This window comes from Alexandromys fortis, unplaced genomic scaffold (genome assembly GCF_014885135.2).
Source record: "Alexandromys fortis isolate MF-2015 unplaced genomic scaffold, M_Fortis_MF-2015_v1.1 scaffold_37, whole genome shotgun sequence".
NCBI classification, from domain to species: domain Eukaryota; kingdom Metazoa; phylum Chordata; class Mammalia; order Rodentia; family Cricetidae; genus Alexandromys; species Alexandromys fortis.
In genome coordinates this window covers 6,324,662-6,344,742 of record NW_026067914.1, presented here as the reverse complement: position 1 = coordinate 6,344,742, position 20,081 = coordinate 6,324,662, and the positions used below count along the sequence as shown (strand labels likewise).

General features: G+C 44.0%; 1 protein-coding gene across 3 annotated transcripts in view; it reads right to left on the bottom strand.

Moving 5' to 3' along the window:
* Window positions 1-6: 6 nt before the first annotated feature.
* Adamts12 (ADAM metallopeptidase with thrombospondin type 1 motif 12) overlaps window positions 7-20,081 on the bottom strand; it is a 220,100-nt gene continuing 200,025 nt past the window's right edge. The window contains exons 20-24 of one of the 3 annotated variants that reach the window (XM_050139036.1): window positions 18,276-18,428; window positions 10,659-10,838; window positions 7,047-7,190; window positions 1,466-1,622; window positions 7-651 (exon numbers count right to left, since the gene is read on the bottom strand). In XM_050139036.1, the coding sequence (XP_049994993.1) occupies window positions 473-651; window positions 1,466-1,622; window positions 7,047-7,190; window positions 10,659-10,838; window positions 18,276-18,428 (813 nt within the window). In that variant the 3' untranslated portion in view covers window positions 7-472. Of the gene's footprint in view, window positions 652-1,465; window positions 1,623-7,046; window positions 7,191-8,537; window positions 8,560-10,658; window positions 10,839-18,275; window positions 18,429-19,572; window positions 19,671-20,081 lie in introns of those variants that run through there. The other 2 variants (XM_050139037.1, XR_007591168.1) reach the window with 2 other exon arrangements.

The window sequence follows — 20,081 nt, the reverse complement described above, 5'->3', positions numbered from 1 at the left end:
GGAAAAGGGAGACGGGGAGGGAAATGGGAGGCGGGGAGGAGGCGGAATTCTTTTTTTTCAATAAAAAATTATATTTAAAAAAAAGATATCATAAAAAAAAGATTATCTCTTCCCTGGGTAAGTGTGGCTCTGCTTCTTGATACTCTTGAGGTAGTTTGGGAAAAACCTGTTCTCTACTTTTATCTTTAAAGGGGAGAAGACATCTTTTTCACAGACTTGCCTAATCTGGTACTTTCCCAGGAACTCATCTCAGATGCTGCAGAATTAATTCTCTCAAATACCTTGTCTTCCTATCAGGGAGCAGCTAGCATCAAGCTTTCTGTGAAGAACATTTTGTGGCTAGACAAGCATACTGCATTTTGTTATGACCCAAAGTTGAACCTAGAATGTGTAAAGTGAAGTATTAATGAAGAGACCTTCTGGACCATGTTTTTGGCAGCGGGCTGGGGAGGTTGATGATGGCAGCATCGTTCTAGAGGGGGCCATGAGTTTGGAGCAACTGCTGTTTTCTCTGCCTCTGGGTATGGACGCTCTGTGTCTGCGGACACGAGAGGCAGCACTGGGCTCTCACTGAGGGCACAGAGCATTTCCCCATGGATTTCAGCGTCTGGCAGAAGCTGGTGGAAAGCCTGTCCTTTGTGCATGTTAAATCTGTGGGAGATGAAAACAATAAGAAACGAATCAACAGTGGCAGTTAACACAGAGACTCTCCCCTGGTCATCACACAGGGAATGAGAGGTTGCAAAGTACTCAGCCCTAAACAGGTCCTACATCTCACAGCCCTCCCCACAAGGCTCAGGGATGTCTGAGGAAGGGAGAGAAGGTTGTTGGAGCCAGAGGGGGGTGGAAAACATGAAGGAAACAGTGCTTTCTAGACGCAGCAGGGCCATGGCACTTTGAGCTCACAGCATTGTAACAGCGTCACAAGATCTGAGCAAGCTCCAGCCAGAGCAAAAAACCCAGACTAGAAAAAGGAAATGGGCATGCAATCCCACCACCAGCTGAGGGTGATTAACCCTAATAGCTGCTAGGAAAGAGTCAATTTTCATTAATGATGTGACCTCTATTGGTTTGTCCACACAATTGGGCAGGTTCCCACACCCAAAAACTAGATAAACATCAAGCCTCTGAAGGGTTCATAGAGGATAAAATTTAATTCAAGGGCAATTTGTGGGCAACCTGATAGCTAGAAGGAACATGCCTGTAGGTGCAGCTTTTGGGGAAAGTATGTTCTCAGGGTAGCTCTGACCCCTTGTGACCTTGAAAGTTCTAGATAAGGCCTGACCATCCCTGCTCTGTCCTTTAAATACACAAACTAGAAAGCAAAACTGGTCTCTTTTCTCAATAAGAGTAAGTCATCCTTCATGATTCAGCTTGTGGAAAGTTTTCTGGCTCCTTTGCTGAAGAGGCTAGGCAGGAACTCCACCACCTTGGCCCTGCCCCACCTGAGCAACCAGTCACCTACCAGTGCTCATCTTGCAGGCTTGCTGGTTGCATTTTTGGAATTCTGGGGGTCTGAGTTCATGGTCACAGAGGCACTGGTGATCTTCAGTTGTACTGTTTTCTGAGGGGATACAGCGAACGGTCCTCTTCTGAGCGCCACCGCCACAGGAAGCGGTACACTGAAAGAGACACAGAAAAGTCACAGTTCGTTCCAAACACTACCAAGGGAGCATCTCTAACCCCACCACAGTCAACTGAGATAATGTCTCAATTACCAAGAGCCCTTTGGAGCTAGGCCCACTGTGAGATCAAGTTGTAATAAACACTGTGCCACCATAGTTGAAATCCAAATCAGTCCAAGCTGTGAGTTTGGGAAGAGCCCAGTACTTGAGGCTGTTGACTTTAACTCAGGGTGCTAGTGAGTTCTCTGTAGAATGAGTTCCTTTTTCTCACATCTGAGAATGCCCTGCTGGTCCTATCACACAGCTACAATATTGGGTCCGGCTACCCATGCTAGTACCATGGGACCATGCCAACTCTACCATATTTGACTCACCCCGGAGAAAGTACTTGAGTCAATGTGGGTCAGCTGGTCACTTCCTTGGCAATTTGTAACAGACATGGAAAGAAATTCAATTTTAGTGTGAAGGGTGAAAGAGCGAGTGTCGTTGGTGGCCACACTTCCTGCCAAGAAGCAGGAGGATAAGAAACCAGAAGTCAGAAACCGTGAGTGGGATGGAGCACAACTTTGAGGAGGAATGAGAATGAACGACGGTTTGTGGGGTACAGTCTTGACTCTGACTAAAACTCTCAACACCAACGCTCATTTTGACATTGACATATGACAGACATTCATCTTGATATTATCAACACGTGATGGGAAACCTAAGGAGAAAGGCTGAACTGGAAGGAAAATAGAAGGGAATCTCACTGTTTAGGACATGGTGTTTTCCAGTTTCTCTGGTCAAGTACTGATTTGGGGCTAGAGGTCAAGCACAGGAAGAAGGGGTGACGCTGTTAGGAAGATAAGAGTAGTGTGTGAAAAGGGGGAGCTGGAGAGAAACATGGACAATGGACACTGGGCTGAATAAAGACTGCAGTGCATATAGGGCAGACATGGGTCTACAGGTCTTTGAATCTCAGTCTTGCTGGGCCATGATTGCTCTCCAGCCCCACTGACATAGAAACCACTGCAATGGCAGGATTGGGCTCCCGCAGCAGTGGCTGAGTCTCCAGTTTATGGAAGCCACTTTCTTGAGGCAATTCCTAAGAATGTAATAAATTGTGACTATTTTCTTATTTTATTTGTGGTAAAATATAAAGAGGATCCATAAAATGTTCTATTTTAAGCTTGCACACACGCACACACATACACCCTTTTCTGTCTTGTTTTTGAGATAGCGTCTTGTTGCATAGCCCAGCTGGCCTTCAATTCATGGTCATCCGGCTTCCAAGTGCTGGTGCTCCAGGTGCACGCCACTGCTCCGCGCTCCACTTTAAGTCTTGTTAGGTACACAGTGCAGCAGCCTTGAGAACATTCTCGGTGTGCACCAAGCATCTACTGAACTCTTCATCTTATCAAACTGAAACTGCATTTTAAAACACCACTGTTCATCTCTACCCCAGCTCCTGAAGAACACCTTTCTATCTTTTTAATCTCTTTGATCACTGTAGGAATCTCACTGAGTAGAATAAGACACTTGCCTGTTTGTGACCAACTTATTTCAATGAGTACAATTACTTCTAGTTCATCTGTGCCGCAGTGTGTGCATTTCCCTTCTAAGGTGACACAATGCCCCATTTATGTCCATCCCACATTGCTTTTACATTCATTCATCGAGGGACATCTGTGCTGGTTCTATGTTTTGGCTCCTCTGATGCACATACACATAGTTTTTTTATTTTATACTAGGATTTGTTATTTTTTTAGACTTACCTTTTTTATACGAGCAAAACTTCCCAGAACAGAATAAAGTTCCCCATTCTCCACGCTTTACAGCAATCAGTATGATTTCCAATGAATATTCACTGTCTAAGTGGCTCAAAAGGTGGCTGAAGAGAAAAGTCATTACACTGAGAAGGGTCTATTTGCCACTTGAGATATTATTGGAGGCTCAGAACACTAGATAAGACAATTTCCAGACAGAGACACGACCAATCAGCTTTGAATGCTGCTCACAAAAGTTCATTTCTCACAGAGACCTCTTAGATCTGTGACAGGTGACAAATGGGACTTTTCTTAATGTCTACACCTCTATTTTATTTTACTGTATATAAAGCATGAAGCATAATAGCAAGCAGCATGGGAATCTCATGGTTAAATTAGATGATGTGGGAGTGTCATATATCAATCTGTTGATTTCATTGGTTAAGCAATAAAGAAACTGCTTGGCCCTGATAGGTTAAAACATAGGTGGGAGGAGTAAACAGAACAGAATGCTGGGAGGAAGAGGAAGTGAGCTCAGAGAAGCAATGAACTCCGACTCAGGATGGAGGTAGGCTAGAATCTTCCGGGTAAGCGCACCTCATGGTGCTACATAGATGATTAGAAATGGGTTAAGAGGTTGAAATTAATGGGCCAAGCAGTGTTTAAATGAATACAGCTTGTGTGTTGTTATTTCGGGGCATAAGCTAGCCAGGCGGCCGGGGTGCTGGGGATGCAGCCCCGCTGCTCCATATTACTACAATTAGAGAGAGTTTTCTGTGACTAAATCTAAAAATAATTTTAGTCAGTCAGTTCACCTCAAATATCCCACAGGTATTGACAAGAAAGAATGAAATAACTACTCAGATAAAACATGCAGGATCAATAAAAGTCTGTAAGAAAGGTCAGAAAGAAGAAAGATTGAGAATAATTAAGCCAGATTCTGGAAGAGTCCTGGACTAGGGCTTTGGGGAATTGGGATTTCTGGCTGTTTATCATCCTGGATAATTTAATCCTCCTTTCTTTTTCTTCATCTGTATGATCAGATTGTTTCATAGGGACCAAGTGTAGTCATTTGGTTTCCTATTCCCATGATAAACACTGACCAAAACCATCTTGTGTGTGTGTGTGTGTGAGGGAGGGTTTGTTTGTCTTACAATTACAACCCATCGTCCAGGGAAGCCAGGGCAGGAACCTGGAGGCAGAAACCGAAGCAGAAGCCATGGAGGAATGATGCTCACTGGATTTCTCTGAAGCTTGCTCAGTTCGCTTTCTTACACAACCAAGGACTGCCTGCCCAGGGGTGGCACCATCCACAGTGGGCTGAGCTCTCTCACTTTAATCATGAATCTATTTACTATAGAACTCAGTCAGGTAGGACAAGTCGCACTAACAGCAGAATTTTCCTCTGGGATAGGGAACTTTCACCCTCCCCATCATTAATGAGACAGTGTTATTTATGCAGCCAATAAACTGTGGGAGGCTAATAAATCTTGCTGTCAGCTACAGTTTAATTATTTTGTTTACTTCTCTATCAAAGAGGCCTGCCATCTGGCAAACGCTTTGTGGGGCAGAAGAAAGGTCCAAACTTACAAAGTCAGACTAAACCTAAAGCTTCAAGTCATAAGAGACTGTATTCATGTCTAAAAAAAATGATAGTGAACCCAAGGACTTGGGACCCAAAATAACCTCTCCTTGGGCCTTGTGCTTCTGGAACATTTGTTATTTGATCTTTTCTCTTTAGAAAGTACTACATTCTTGTCTCTTCTAAACTCCAGATAATGAACATGAACTCACAGCAGCTATGAGACAACTTTCAGCAGACCAGGAAGTGGTACTTAAGGGATGAGCAATGAACGTGGAATGCATGGAAACACATTACAGACCAGTGAGTATGGTGAATATCCATAAATCCAAGGAAAATTAATGTTGAATCTAAGGTAGAATGGCCAGAGAGGTGATTCAGAGGTTATGGTACTTTCTGCTCTTCCAAAAGACTCAAGTTCAGGGCCCACCATCCACACCAGGTGCTTACAACCCCCTGTAACTCCAGCTCTAGGGTATGCCATATCTCTACCCTCCAAGTGCATTGCACTCAGGCATGTACACCCACCTATATGTAGACACTGATGCAAATGCATAAATAAAAAATAAGGCACAGTTGCTATGAAGGGGAAAATGGGAAAAATGGTTGGGAGAGATTTACCTGGGGATCAGGGAGGGAGGGCAACCCAGAGGGTTAGGGAAGAGGTGGGGATAAATAACATTAAAGATGTTTGGAAGTGACAGAGGGAATCATACTATTTTATGTTTACATAATAAATAAATAAATACACAAATATATCTATATAATATAATTGAAACTGCCACTTAGGGTAACAGCAATCCCTTCGAAACTATACACTGTCTAACAAAAATCTCAGTTCCAAACATGGGAACTCTCTCAAATCAAGGGAGTGCAAGGGATCCTTTCAAACAATATACATTATTGCTATTTCCTTGGATGACTTCCAGAAAAAGAAGGGAAGACCTTATTGTTGAAGACATCACATACTTTGGACAGAGGACTTGCAAGAATATGTCTGGACCTGACCTGGAAGCCTCCTGGTGAGGACTAGCCCCCATTTCAGAGGAGCTCTTCAAGCTGACAAGAGAGAAAAGTGGCCAGTAGTCTTATTAGGATGTAAATCCTATTGACCACAGCAATGACCAGCATGGCAGAGATTCTGAAAGGACAACAGTGGTTCTGATATTCTGGGGGTAACCAACAGCTGTGCAGTTGGACTTAAGACCCGATCGATAGGAGGGGATTTATGCTTGGCACTGTAAATATAATCAAGCATTGGCTCGTAAGGCATTGGACCCTAGGTGATAACCCACTGTTGCCACTTTCCTAAGCAATATCATGACTCACTACAGTTATCCTTATACAGTTACACATGAGCGTAGCTCTCATTCCTCAACAAAGAAGCAGTAGAAGGAGGTCATTACAGAAAGCTTGCAACTGACCAAAATGCAGAGCTCAGCTGGTGGTAGCGTGCCTGCCCCCAATTAATGCAATTATAACCCCTATGCCTAAGGCTCAGGGAACACTGTAGAGAGGGGGTGGTAAGATCATAAGAGCCAGAGGACCAGGAATTCTGCTGTGAGACAGTCTCTCCCAGGAAAGTACAGAGAGCACGACGTATGGCGAAGTAGGGAAGAGGGTTTGAATCTGAGAGGAGCTGGGGAAGTGTCAAGAGCAAATATAATCATGATACATTGTATGAAAATCTCAAAAAATAAAACTAAAAACATTTAAAATCTCCATAAAATATTAAATGTGCCCTCTTTTCATTCAGTTCTCCAATCTTTTTTTTTTTTTTTGAGACAGGTTTTCTCTGTACTTTTCAAGCCTGTCCTGGAACTAGCTCTTGTAGACCAGGCTGGCCTCAAACTCCCAGAGATTCGTCACCTGCCTCTGCCTCCCAAGTGCTGGGATTAAAGGCGTGCGCCACCACTGCCTGACTCAATCTCCAATCTTATCAGCAAATTTTCATGTAAAAGGATCTGTAAATTTAGAAAATTTTTAAAATGTGCTGTAAAGTTTCTTTGTAGTGTTAATAATAATAATAATAGTAATAAAAACACTGAATATGTATAGTCAAGGCAGAACAAGGCACCTATAGCCAACTCTTACCAGGTCCCAGTCCCCTGTGGACCACTGGCAGCAAAGGTGACTGTTGCAGGACATAGTGGATGCAGGTCTTTTTGTCCAGTCACAGAGGTCTCCTGGGCAAGACACTTCTCTCTCCTGAACACCTCCTCCACAGGACCTAGAGCACTAGCACACAACACGGAGAGGCAGAGAACTGAGGCAGTGGAAAAGTCAACCATAAAAGCAAACTTTTTGGCGTCATTTTGGCTGCGTGCTAGAGAACTTACTAACGGCCTTAGAACCTGGAGCCTCCTCACACGCCCCTTAAAGGACTGGTCTTTCAGAACAGATGCAAGGCTATCTCCCCGGCACAGAACAGACTGGATGTTATCTGGTGCAAGTTTGTGGTAACAAAAGTGGAAATTTTAGAATTTCACATTTGTGATGATGGGGCTGGAGAGACGGTAGAGCAGTTAAGAGCACTGACTGTTCTTCCAGAGGAATCAGGTTCGATTCCCAGCATCCACACAGTGGCTCAAACTGTCTGTGCCTCAAGTTCCAGGGAATACAGTGTCCTCTTCTGGCCTCTGCAGCCCGTGGTATAGAAATATGCATGCAGACCAAATACCTATCCACATAAATACAAAGTTTTTATATTTATTTTTATTAATTAATTTTCCCTGCTCAATCATAGTTTCCCCTCCCCTCTCTCCCTCCCTCCTTCCTTCCGTCCCTCCCTCCTCAACCCCACCCCCATTCACTCCTCCTCCTTTCTCTTTAGCAAAGGGCAGGCCTCCCATGTATATCAGTCAGTCATGGTATATCAAGTTGCAGAAAATTTTAAACATATATGCTTAGCTCTGCCACCCTGCAAGGGTGACAGAAAAAATGGGGCAGTCTTCCTTTCCCACTATCTAAAGTTTTAGAATGGAAGCTTCTTTTAGTTAGTAAAGTTGATGGGCTTGGTGAAGACGGTGAGACATGGATAGTAATACTCAGAAGAGAAATTCAAGAGAGCAAGATGGATTTCTGGAGGGACACATGTCTAAAAATGTCAGGTTGTTGCTTATCAGAATGGTTTTACATGATACATAGTCTTGGTTGCATGATGCTTCCAAGAGGAAATTAATTCACTAATACTCTTTGACAAGTAGTGAAAAACCACCTTGGAGATGCCTAGCTATGACACAGTTACAGCAATAAGGAGCTGTGGCTGTCTTATCGACGTCAAGTACATCTCTTGAGGCACTATGTGCCTGGTGGTATCGCAGAAAACAGGAAAATCGTATACAATTAGCCACATATGCCCCCCACAAAGACCTACCAGGTTGTCTTCAGAAAATTCCAGCTTTGAAAATCAACCTATATTCCTGACCCTGATTTATTCAATCTGTTTGTAACCCTATGTGAGGAGCAAAGTAGAATTCAATCTTTGGATTCTTGTGGCTCTGCATGTGTACAGATGGATTCAGGGCCACTTGACCACATAGAAGGAAAAGAAGATAAATATTACCGTAGCTCTGTGGCTCTCAGATTAGCGGTATCAGCATCTCTCCTAGAGGAGATATATTATAGATTCAGAGTGTCCCACCCGAGAGCCCTAATTGGACCCCGTGGGTATCATCCTGACCCAGAGGATTTTGAAGCATGCTAACAATTGACTAGCACGGATGTAGAGATGTTATTATAGGTAAAACACACCAGTCCTTTAGTTAGTCTGTGAGGGCTGACATTTCCCAAATGGGCCCCAAATAGTCTTACGATGGCAAGCCATTAAATAGAGCAACATGACAACTGGCGAGTGTAAGCATCTAAAGTTGTATAGTCTCTAAACTGCTCCGGGAGTTACATCTCTTTCCTCCGTCATATCTTCAAAGAGAAATCTTCCAACTTCACGCTTTGCTCAGAATAAAGACATTTAGAAAGGTTGGTGGTAGGAGGTCTTTGGGGGAACAGGTTGATATTGGGGCTCCCCAGCTACTGAGGAAATACAAAGATAATCTTTTACATAATAGTCAAGACCTGACTGGTAGCTCATCATTGTAGAAGTGTTGAGTCAAGGTCTTGCTATATAGACTTGGCAGGCTAGTGGCTCCATTTGCTCAGTATGTAAACCAGGCTGGCCTCCAATCCATAGAGATCTGCCTTCCTCTGCCTCCCAGGTGCTGAGCTTAAAGGCATGTGCCACCACTCCTGACCTCTGATTACCCATTAAAGGCATGCGCCACCACTCTTGACCTCTGACTACCCATTAAAGGCATGCGCCACCACTCCTGACCTCTGAGCACTCATTAAAGGCATGTGTTACTACTTCTGACCTCCGAGTACTCATTTCTGATTGCCTGAAAATGCTACTTCTTTTGACTTGGAAATCTCAACTTCTCTGTAAATTTTTCCCCCAGCATTTGAAAGATTTACCGGAACAGGTCCAGGCTATACTTAGCATAAGGGAGGAACTTGGAGGCCTAGTTCCATGCATGGGAGTCGCAGATGCTCCATGTACTCTAGAGTTGAGTAATGAAGGGAAGGAAGGAAAATAGAGGACCATGTCCTACATCGCCCCAGGAAACACCACACAGTGGTTCTGAGACCTAGGAATCAACTTGAGTTAGTGGACAAGCATGAAGTAGGAAGTCCCAGGAGAATCAACTTTCTGAGCTAAGTCTGTGTCTTCAGGCTGTGAAGCTCCCTGTTCTCTTTCTCAGGACATAGCAGGTATTCCTAAAGAAAGCTAAAGCTTCAGTCTTTGTCCCCAGTTCACTCAGCTCTCACTGAGCCAAGTTCTACAGAGAGGTAGGCACAGACACTAGCTAGAGTCTGCCTTACATTTGAATAAATAGTTTCTCATTTATTTTCTAGGTGTGTAACCTCAAGTATATTTTTCAACCTTGCTTAGTTAAAAGTTCTTTATCTATAAAATGGAATGAATAAGGGGTACTGCCCATATCTCTGTGAGGTAACAGATAAAATACACTATGGACACACTCACATGACATTATAATCTTGGCTTCTCATCTTTGTCCTGTGCATGGGTATGCTTAGAAGTATTATCTTAGCTATTGATTTATTTATCTTCTGGGAAATGAAAAAATAATCTTTTTTCCATAGTCTAGACACCAGAATCCAGCAGAGACAATCCTCTCATTAAAGAGGCACACACAGATGATGCAAACAATCATCTGGCTATTTAACTGAGATAGGAATCTAAAACTATGTGGTGGGGGAAGGAGCTCACCGTCACTCTCAGGTTGACTGAAGAAGACTCAGACCCATGTGCGAGGCTATTATAAACAGCTCATCAAAGTAGTCTGTTTTGAATCATTTCATTGTATTCCTATCCCCAGCAGGGTCCCCAGTTATCCAATATATCCATTGTGAGACTGAGTTCTTATAAAAACCCTGCACTGTCACAGCTGAAACCATACCTATCATTTCCCAGTGGATTTCTTTTAGCTCCTTGCGAGGGTTTGACCTGCTGCTTCTCCCATACTGTGTCAGGTCACTAAATGGAACTGAATCTCTGGCATGATTCCAGTGTGGTCCTCTGCTACTTCTAGGCTCATGTTAGTACAGCAACTCATGACCTATTGGACTCAAACTCTGGGACGCTGCAGATGCTGTATAATACGCTGTGTAAGGCACCTTTTGCATTACCTGGCTCCAGGGCTCCACGTGCCATTCTGCACAAGGCTTCAGGTTACAGCTCATACTCAGTGGAGGAGGAAGGCCGGCCAGGAACTGGCAGTGAAACGGCCTCAGGCTCCGATGGTGGTCCTGGCTGTCCATGCACTGGATCTCACGGATCTTGAAGCCTCCACTGCAGTTTCGGGAGCACTGAACAGAGAACAGAAGCAAAGACAGAACCTGAGTCCTTGGCATGAGGGTTCCATACCCCATCGCTGTGCGAGTTCCAGGCTCCTGGGGTGGACAGGTCATGACTAGTCTGCACAGACTCTGTTTTCTTTCATATTCATAGAGAGGCAATAACATAAGCAGATCTTCTGCTTAGGGTATCCTGGTGTCAAAAAACCCGTGTTTAGATGCATGAGAGTTTGGACATCTGTCAACAGTGGGTGAGCATCCCAGTTTCATCTCTCACTATTTATGAGCCTCTGTTGACTTTGTCATTGAGCAAGATGACGTATTTATAAACTGGGATGTGTAACGGCCACCTCACAGGCTGCTAGAAGAATTGTGAACTTGTGGCAGTAGAGAACCTGCCCTGCCAGGCACAGCTGTGCACAACTGTGGAGTTGATTCTCTCCCTCCAGCTCAGATGGGCTCTGGGGCTAGAACTCGGGTCATCAGGCTTGTGAGGCGATCTCCCCTTCCCACTGAGCCATCTCATTACTTTTTAGAATGGAGGTTTTCCTTAAATAAACCGCCTCCTGTTATTGATTTCCATTCATTCTCTCTCTGTAGCACAGCATTTGAAATGCAAAAGCTCTCATTTATTTTGCCCATGGGTTCTGCCACCGTCACGGCCATGGCGGAGGGACCCTATCTCCCCTGTCACCCACCATCACTGCCATGGCGGAGGGACCCTATCTCCCCTGTCCAGCACAGCATTGCCAGTGCTTAGCATGGGGCCAGGCACAGTAAGAATGGTCAGTATGGATTTATTGAGTCAAGAAAAGGAATTCTGAGAAACTGAAGGTTAGACCTTCAAAGGGTAAACCAATCTTCGCATCACCACCAGATAAAGAGCATTGCCCTTCTTTCTTCTTTCCTCCCTACTCCTCCCCTCCCCTCATTTTCTTTCTTTCTATCCTTCTTTTCTATTCCTTCTTCTCCATCTCTTTTCTTCTATTTTCCTGTGTTCATTTTTTTTTAAAAGATAGGGCATCTTGCTACATGGCCCAGATCAGTCTGACACTCGTGAACCTCCTCCTGCCTCAGCTTCCTGAGTGCTAGGACAGCAGACATGTGCCTCTGTGCCCAGCAATAGTGTGTTGTTATCCTCTCAATTCTTTACTGAGATTTCATTGACAATCTTGACTGAGAAAACATGCCGTCGAGAAAGGGATGTATTCCTGGAGGATGGCTATACATTACCCTTTGATTCTCCTCTCTAATCAGGAAACATCATGCTCTCCTGGCTTTCATAGAAATCATCAGGGAGGACTATGACTGAGCGGAAAATTGTCCCTCAAACCCTAGATTCCAAAAATACTGCTCAATCTTCCCCCACTGTCTGGGAAGATTCACCAAGGTACCTGGGAAAACCTTGGCCTGCGTCGTAGTTTGCTTTCTGTTGCTATGATAAAAATGTCCTGTGAAAAGCAACTGAATCAAGAGAGTTTCTTTTGGCTATAGTTGTAGATTCCAGCCCATGTAACAGGACTCACAGTGTCAGGATTCCGAGGGAGCTGGTGGCACCCCATGCTCGAGAAGCAGGGAGGAATGCTTGTGTTCAGTTAACTTTCTCTTGTTCTGCACCCCAGAAGCCACCCTAGGGAAAGGTGCCAGCCACAATAGAAGGCTCAATTAAGTTAATTGTGATAACCTCACAGGCATGCCTAAGAGGCTCTCTCCCAGGTGATTCTAGACTCTCTCAAGCCATCACCACTAAACACCACAGCCTGTAACCTAGGAAGACAAGGACCCTCATGACAAAGGGGCAGACAGATGTTCTCATGCCTCCAGAAATCAAGTATGGTCAACACTAGCCAGACACCTTCAACAAAACACACATTTAAAACTTTATCTTCTTTCATGCGTTATTCAAAATAAATATAAGTAAAAAAAAAGTAGTTGCTACTTTAAAGTTAGTTAGTTTATTGATTATTTATTTATCTATTTTTGATTTTTCGAGACAGGATTTCTCTGTAGCTTTGGACCCTGTCCTGAAACTTTCTCTGTAGACCAGGCTGGCTTTGAACTCACAGAGATCTGCCTGCCTCTGCCTGCCTAAGTGCTGGGATTAAAGGTGTTTGCCATCACTGACTGGCTAAAATTAGCTTTGTCAAGAAAAGGAAATTTCACAAGAAACAAGTATAAAATGGGCTTTCATTTTCTTATGGTCTATTTTTGCTACAAATCACTGTTAACAAATACAATTTCCAAATTAGCATGCTTCTGTTGTCGAAACCATATTCACACAGTTAATGGGAAATGAAATTTACTAACAAGCCACAGGCAGTCACAAGGAAGACCCCCACGGACTCTATGCCTCTGTTTAGTTTTCAAGGGGCGTCACTTTCTATTAGCAAGGCAGAAGTGGCAGTGTATTGACATCATTTCACTCCTCAAGCCATTCGGCTTTTGTATGCAGAAGGCCAATTGCTACATTCCTAATACAGAGCCTGTGGGACAACTGAGGATGGGAGTCAGGCTCAGCCAAACAGAAAAGCTGGCTAATGCTCTGTCAAAAACAAGTGAGCCTGATAGTTTTCCAGTTACAATGTCAGGTGCTTTCACTGAAGTGTTTTGCAAACCAAATCAAGTTACAATCAAGCAACCAACAACAACAAAAGACAAACAAAGAACAACAACATCATCAAAACTATTCTCTTTTTGCATGGATGTTTGGGTTTTGTGGTGGATAAGTGCATAAAGTACATTGGGTACAGAAAATGTGAAATTTAATCTAAGGCTCCATAGCTTCTGTTCAAATGCCTGTCCTAACTATAGAAGCTCACTGAGTCTGGCTAATTTTAGTGTGTGATGTTTTTATTTATTTGCATTTCTTGTAATGAGTTTACGAAACTAAAGAGAATAAAAATACCTTTATTATTGGACTCATTGATAGAAATAAAATGGAATGTCCACCTCTTCTTTTGGGGGGTAGTTTTTGTTACCTCCCACCAGCTGACCAGGCAGCGGGGTGAAGGAGGGGAGCAGCTGCAGCTTACATCATAACCTGCCTCTGGGTATAAAGCCTTTCCACTGTCACTACAGCCTGTGTGCTTCCCTGAACGACACACGCACCCCTCAATAGTGTTCAGCTGTTATACAATTCTTTCTCTTGTTCTCTTGCCTGTTCTGTCTGTCTGCCTCTCTTATGTCCCCACTCCAACATGACCTTTCGCTCTTTTGTCCCACCCCCAATAAATCCCTTGCCCCAGACCCCTAGCGTGTGGTGTGTGGCGTGTGGCGTGTCGTCTCAGTGGCAACCTTGGCAGGGCCTGCCAGAGGAACCCACTTCGCAGTTTATCATTTTGATTTGTGTCATCTTCTTCACATTGGACTTCTACCATCTTCAGAGACATATAATAAGGAAGTTAGGGAGTACAGTGTCAGGAGGTCACCACAGAGCATTTTGTTATGACCCTGGCACCAAGTGGCTGCATGAATGTGGATGAATAACTTCTCTAAGACACTGTTTCTCCACAGATGTCAAAATAAGGATATGCTGGTGGTTAAATGGTACTAACATTCCCAAACATCAGAAAGAAGCATGGATCACTACAGTTGTATTTGAGAACCCAAAGTTCCTGGCCAAATACTAAGCCAAACTATAGACTTTAAAAGAACATCTTCCTTTTTATTTTTTTCCTTTGTTAAACACATTCACAAGACCTTTAAATAAGTAGTGATTGAATGACATACATTGAACTTGATAGATTCTACAAACATGAAGACACACAGTTGGGTTGGTAGAGAAGAGGAACATGTATCTGGGAGGAGTCAGTTGGTGAATAGGATCAGAAGATAATGTATGAGTTTCTCAAATAATCAATAAAACCATTCCTAAAATTTTCATCATTCCTCTGGTCCCCCACTTCCTTTCTTCCCTTTTATTAAACAGTTAGCATGTTCCAAGCTCTGCATCTCTAATGCAAGTGCTTTGTAATAATGGTGTGCTGAAGAGATTTACATCAATAAAGAGTAGATTGTATTCCATAAGTATCCAAGCCCTCACGATGTTACAAAGAAGGGGTGGTCAGCGTCACCCCACAAACAGAAGAAGGGCTTTAATAAGGGAGGAGAGCTTAGGCTAAATCTTCAAAGTAGGTGCTGAAGGCAAAGTAGAGAGGGGGCACAGAAGTGGAGAGCGTGCCAGGCACAGAGGCCCACACTGCCTTGCAGCATGACTTGTCTGGGAGCAGCAGGCTGGTCAGAATATGAGACGATGGTAAGGGAGGGCAGAGAGATAGTCAGAGGCCACCGTGGAGGGTCTTGTGATCTGTACATCAGTAGTCCTGGGGTGAAGCTTTCTGTGGCCCTAATTGCACGAGATGACTAGATTTGTATTCTGTTGCTTCTAGCTATTTTTTTTCCTTAGTCATCTCTAAATTTAATATGCTTACTGGTGTAAAAGACGTCAGGCTTTAAAAACAGAATAAATTATTCATATATCCAGGGTCAAATAAATGCATACATTTTCAGTGTATCATTCACTTTCTTGCCACTCAGTTTTGCTTGCTGGGGATGAAAATGCCTCTCTGATATATAATTCTACGTGTCGGCTTTTATGCATTAAATTTTAATATAAGTTTCTAGGAAAGTGCTTTGGATGGAAAAAGGCGTCTATTTGTATTTAGTAAGGCAAAGGCTATAGCCCATCTTATGCATTTGTAAAACATCCAGCTCTATAAAATGTAGCAAATACCACAGAAACCCTGCAACTCAAAAGATGTGCCAACCTGAACCAGAATAAGACCGAGTCATTAACAATCTATGAGGCCGGATGCTTCCAGGTTAGGCTGCAGTCGCCTCTCATTTTTAGCAAAGCTCCGGATGATGAAGTCAACTATTGCTAAAAGAAAATTGCCCCGAGAGGGCGGGGGGTGGGGGGGGAAGAAGATGGTAATCTGTTTGACTTAATTCCGAAGAGGACAATTCTTAATTCAAGAAGCGCAGCAGGGCAACTGTCAAGTCTGCGGTTGGCAGAAAGGAAGCGACACTGTCAGGAAGTGTGTGGGACTGCAAACCACGGGTGCATTGGGTGTCAGCCCCACCGGAGGGGTCGTCAGGAGCATCTTTGGAGCATATTGCATTTCTCTCGGCGTTTCCATGTCCCTCAGAATTCATTCTGTTATGCTACTGCTGTGCGTATTTATTGTGCGGTGTTTCCTCCCGTCTGCAATGCTAGGATAGTTTCTCGGAACTGAGACTATGCAGAATGCGCTTCCTAACCAAGTGGGTTAGGAGAGGAAAGACTCCAAACCTCAGTTTCCTCCAAAACCTCAACGGAGATTATAAATTCTTTGTTAAGTTAGTAACACAATGGTTTTTGAAAGCTCCAGCACCAGGCACCTGAGGGTCTTGGTGAGTGCTGGCATCTGCAGGTGACCGAAAGCTCATGGAAGTTCGTGGAAAGTCGAGCACTTGGCTTAGCACCGGGCAAGCAGCTTCTCTAGGCAGTACTCCTCTGACAGGATTCACCTGTCCATCGGCCCCTTGCTCCAAGTCCAGGAAGTCAGATGTTAACAAACATCTAACAGCCACTTCCGGACCTTCATTATTTACATCGGTCTTGCTTAGAGCTTTTCAATTTTGAATAGGCTCTTGGAATTTATTGTTGTTTTGCTCACTGTTTGAATCTAGGATGCTTCTCAAAGGTACATGTGGGAAAACTTCGTTCCCCAACATGGTGCTATTTGGAGGTGGCAGAAATTTTAAGGAGTGGGAGGTCTTCTGGTTGCTGGGCAGCTGCCCTAGAAAGGGATGTCACTTGTCTTTTCTGTATTTTGCCTCCCCAACACCAGGGGGCGGCATTGCTTCACCGCATGCTTCCTACCATGGCTGCCATAGCCCTTCAATTCCTTAGACCCCAGGCAGTGGTGCCGTCCTTCCTGTGCCTACAATTTAGGCTATAGCTCACGATGACTTTTAACTCATGATTCTATTCTCTTGGCTCCGCATGTGCTGAGATTACAGATATGTACTATCATGTCTAATCTTGGGATATACTTTTTAATGTCCAGATTTGTAAATGGAGATTTCCCTTTGTTTCCCCGCCACCCAGACCCGAGTAATCACACAAAAACTATTTCAAGTACACTGCTTAGTCAATGGTTCAGATGTATTCCTAGCTAATTCTTTCATCTTAAATTAGCCTATCTCTATTAATCTGTGTAATGCCACGAGGCTGTGGCTTACTGGTAAGGTTCTGGCATCTTTCTCCTTTGGCAGCTACATGGCATCTGCCTGACTCTGCCTTCTTTCTCCTTGTGAATATTTAGTTTTCCTACCTCCCTATATTCTGCTCAGCCATAGGCCAAAATGGATTCTTTATCAACCAATGGTAATAAAACATATTCACAGCATAAAGAGGGGAATCTCATATCACAGATTATTATTTAAACCATCGTCATCATCATGAGTAGTAGTAGTGCTTGCTATGTGTATGTGTGTGCACATGTGAAGACATCAGCTTCCCAGGAGCTAGAGCTACAGATAGTGGTGATCTGATGGAGGTGGGTCTTGTATCTTATCTGTTGATTTCATTGGTTAATAATAAAGAAACTGCCCCGGCCCTCATAGGACAGAAAATTAGGTAGGCGGAGTAGACAGAGGAGAATGCTGGGAAAAAGAAGCTGAGTGAGTGAGTCGCCATGATGCTCCCACTCCAGACAGACGCAGGTTAAGATCCTCTCTGGTAAGCCAGCTCATGGGCTACACAGAATATTAGAAATGGGTTAGAACAATATGTAAGAGCTAGCCAATAAGAAACTGGACCTAGCCAGGCCAGGCAGTGTTTGAAAGAATACAGTTTCCGTGTAATTATTTCTGGGTATAAACTAGCCATGCGGGCGGCCGGGTGCCGGGGACGCAGCCCTGCCGCTCCTAATTTCAACAGTGATCCATCCCATGTGGGTGCCGTAAGTTAGACTCAATTCCTCTGTGTGAACGGAAAGCACTCTTAACTGCTGAACCATATCTCTCGTCTCTCTCTAGATTATTTTTGATGCTTTCTTTTCATTTTAGCCAAATGAAACTGTTTTGCAAAGAGCCATCGAGCCTTGAATTAATTATACATGTGACGAGGGGTAATTTTTCATCGTACAATTATAATTTTCATACAATGCAAAATTAAGATAATAGAGAAATATTGTGCTGCATGTTGGAGAAAGCAACTAATTTTGAAAACTTAATGCTTTGTCCCAGCTTATCTCATGACAGTAAGGACACACAGGTAAAAATCTGTGGGTTAATACAAGTCTGACTTCAAGGCACTGTATAACTTAGAGTAAGCTGATGTCTGGTAGCATCTGTGCTTCTTAAAAGAGGCAGGAGGGAGGAGACCTTGACCAAGGAAACACCTTTAGCAAGAGTTTATGCAAGACCCAGCCCTTCCCCTGGAAACACAGCCTCATAGGTTACCTTGCTCCAGTTGCCCACTCGCCAGCCAGCACAGGGGCGGAGGTGGCACTTCTTAGCAGGGTCTGGCCTCTGAATGGCTGCGCAGTCAGCCTTCATCCCGGTGCTACACTCCACGCTCCTCCAGTAGGCCCCCAGCCCGCAGGTGGTGGAGCACTGCAGCAGGAAGGAAGCAAGAAGGGAAATGGAAAAGCTTTGTTCATGTGCACTCATCACCCGGACCCTGGAGTCAAAGGTTTCCTGTCCCCAGAAGCTAAGGTTGTCCTGGATATGGGTTACACACACAATCTGAATGTCTGGCTGAGTGGTTTAAAATGCATAGCTTTAATATACAGCTGCAGTTGGGGATCACCCAGCTGTATATGGAAGGAAAGCCCCGTGCAAATGAGAACGTGCTTTTGCTTGATCAGGTGATTGATACAAACACCTGGGCAGTAAACATATTGCTATATTTCATACCACTCCAGTCCAGCATGGATGTCAGATGTGAGCACATTACAGAGCAACTCATCTGTAATGTGGCAATGACTTTTACCCACTTTCTTTCAGAGGTGTCAATTAGTATTATTATGGGATAGACAAAGACACCGAAGGTTAATGCTGCCTTGTTTATGGAGGACGATGGGGCATTCTTCCTCCAGACCCTATGCGGTACACTCTGGTGGCACCTCTTAAACTCCAGCATCTCTAGGTAGCATCCAGGAACCCTGCTAAATGCAGATTCTCATCAGTCAGTATCCGTGCTAGCACTGAGATGCTGCATTTTTACCAAGTTCCCAGAAGATGCTGATGCTGTTGCCTCTCAGACCACAGCTGGAGCTGGAGAGAAGTGACAAAATGCTGCCTGCCACTTCTTGCTCCGCCGGCAGGGAACAAGGAGTCGCCTTTTCCATAGGTAGGGCGCCTTTGTCTCAAGCTGTTCCCAGTCACTGATAGTTATTCAGTATCACAAGTTTAGCTCGTGTTCACCTTGAAGACCCATTGGTCTTTTTCTCTCCTTGCATCCTCCTTCCTGCTTACCCTTGGGAAGGGGTTGTTTCTGAATCCATAAAACACAGCTTTGAGCATATTTATAAGGGAGTTTCTTTTGATAAATTATATAAATCAAGAGCAGCTTTATGTTTTCTTGGCTACACATTTGCCCTCCATATAATTTTGTGCTTCATCTGGTGCACATTTTGGTATTATATAGTGCACACACACACACACACTCACACACATATATTCACATTTAAATCTTAGATGAAATGTAGAATCACAGAAAGGGAAAAGTAGAACACACCAAATGTCATAATCTTACTTCAATTTATTTATAGAGGAATTCTCTTCTCATCCTTAAAATTCTTCAGGGCTTGATCCCTATCTTTTCTGTTTCTCTTTGAACATCACTGCACATCTCTACAGTAAAGACAACGGCATCTGATGTGTAATTGCTATCTCATGGATGAAGTCCGCTAACGTTCTCCGCCATTCACACACTCCCTCAGTTTCTCTCACCCAGAGATGGAATCACTTTTTTTCAGCCACTAAATAAAGGCGGCTCTTGTGACTTCTCTTGGCTAATATGGAGGCTAATGACATGTTACTAGTTACCGTGTTTGCTTCCCGCTCCTGCTGCAGACTCTGCTTTTGCCGTGAACACGTGCCTGGGTTGCACCTCAGAGGAAGAGAGCTAACAGGAAAGAGAACTAGACGACACAGCTGAAGCTACCACAGGCCGGCTTTCAACTGACCTCCGGCAGGAACCCGGGAGGACAAGCTGAGGTGGAAAGAACCTCCTGGCGAGGGTAAAACTATGTGGTGAACAAC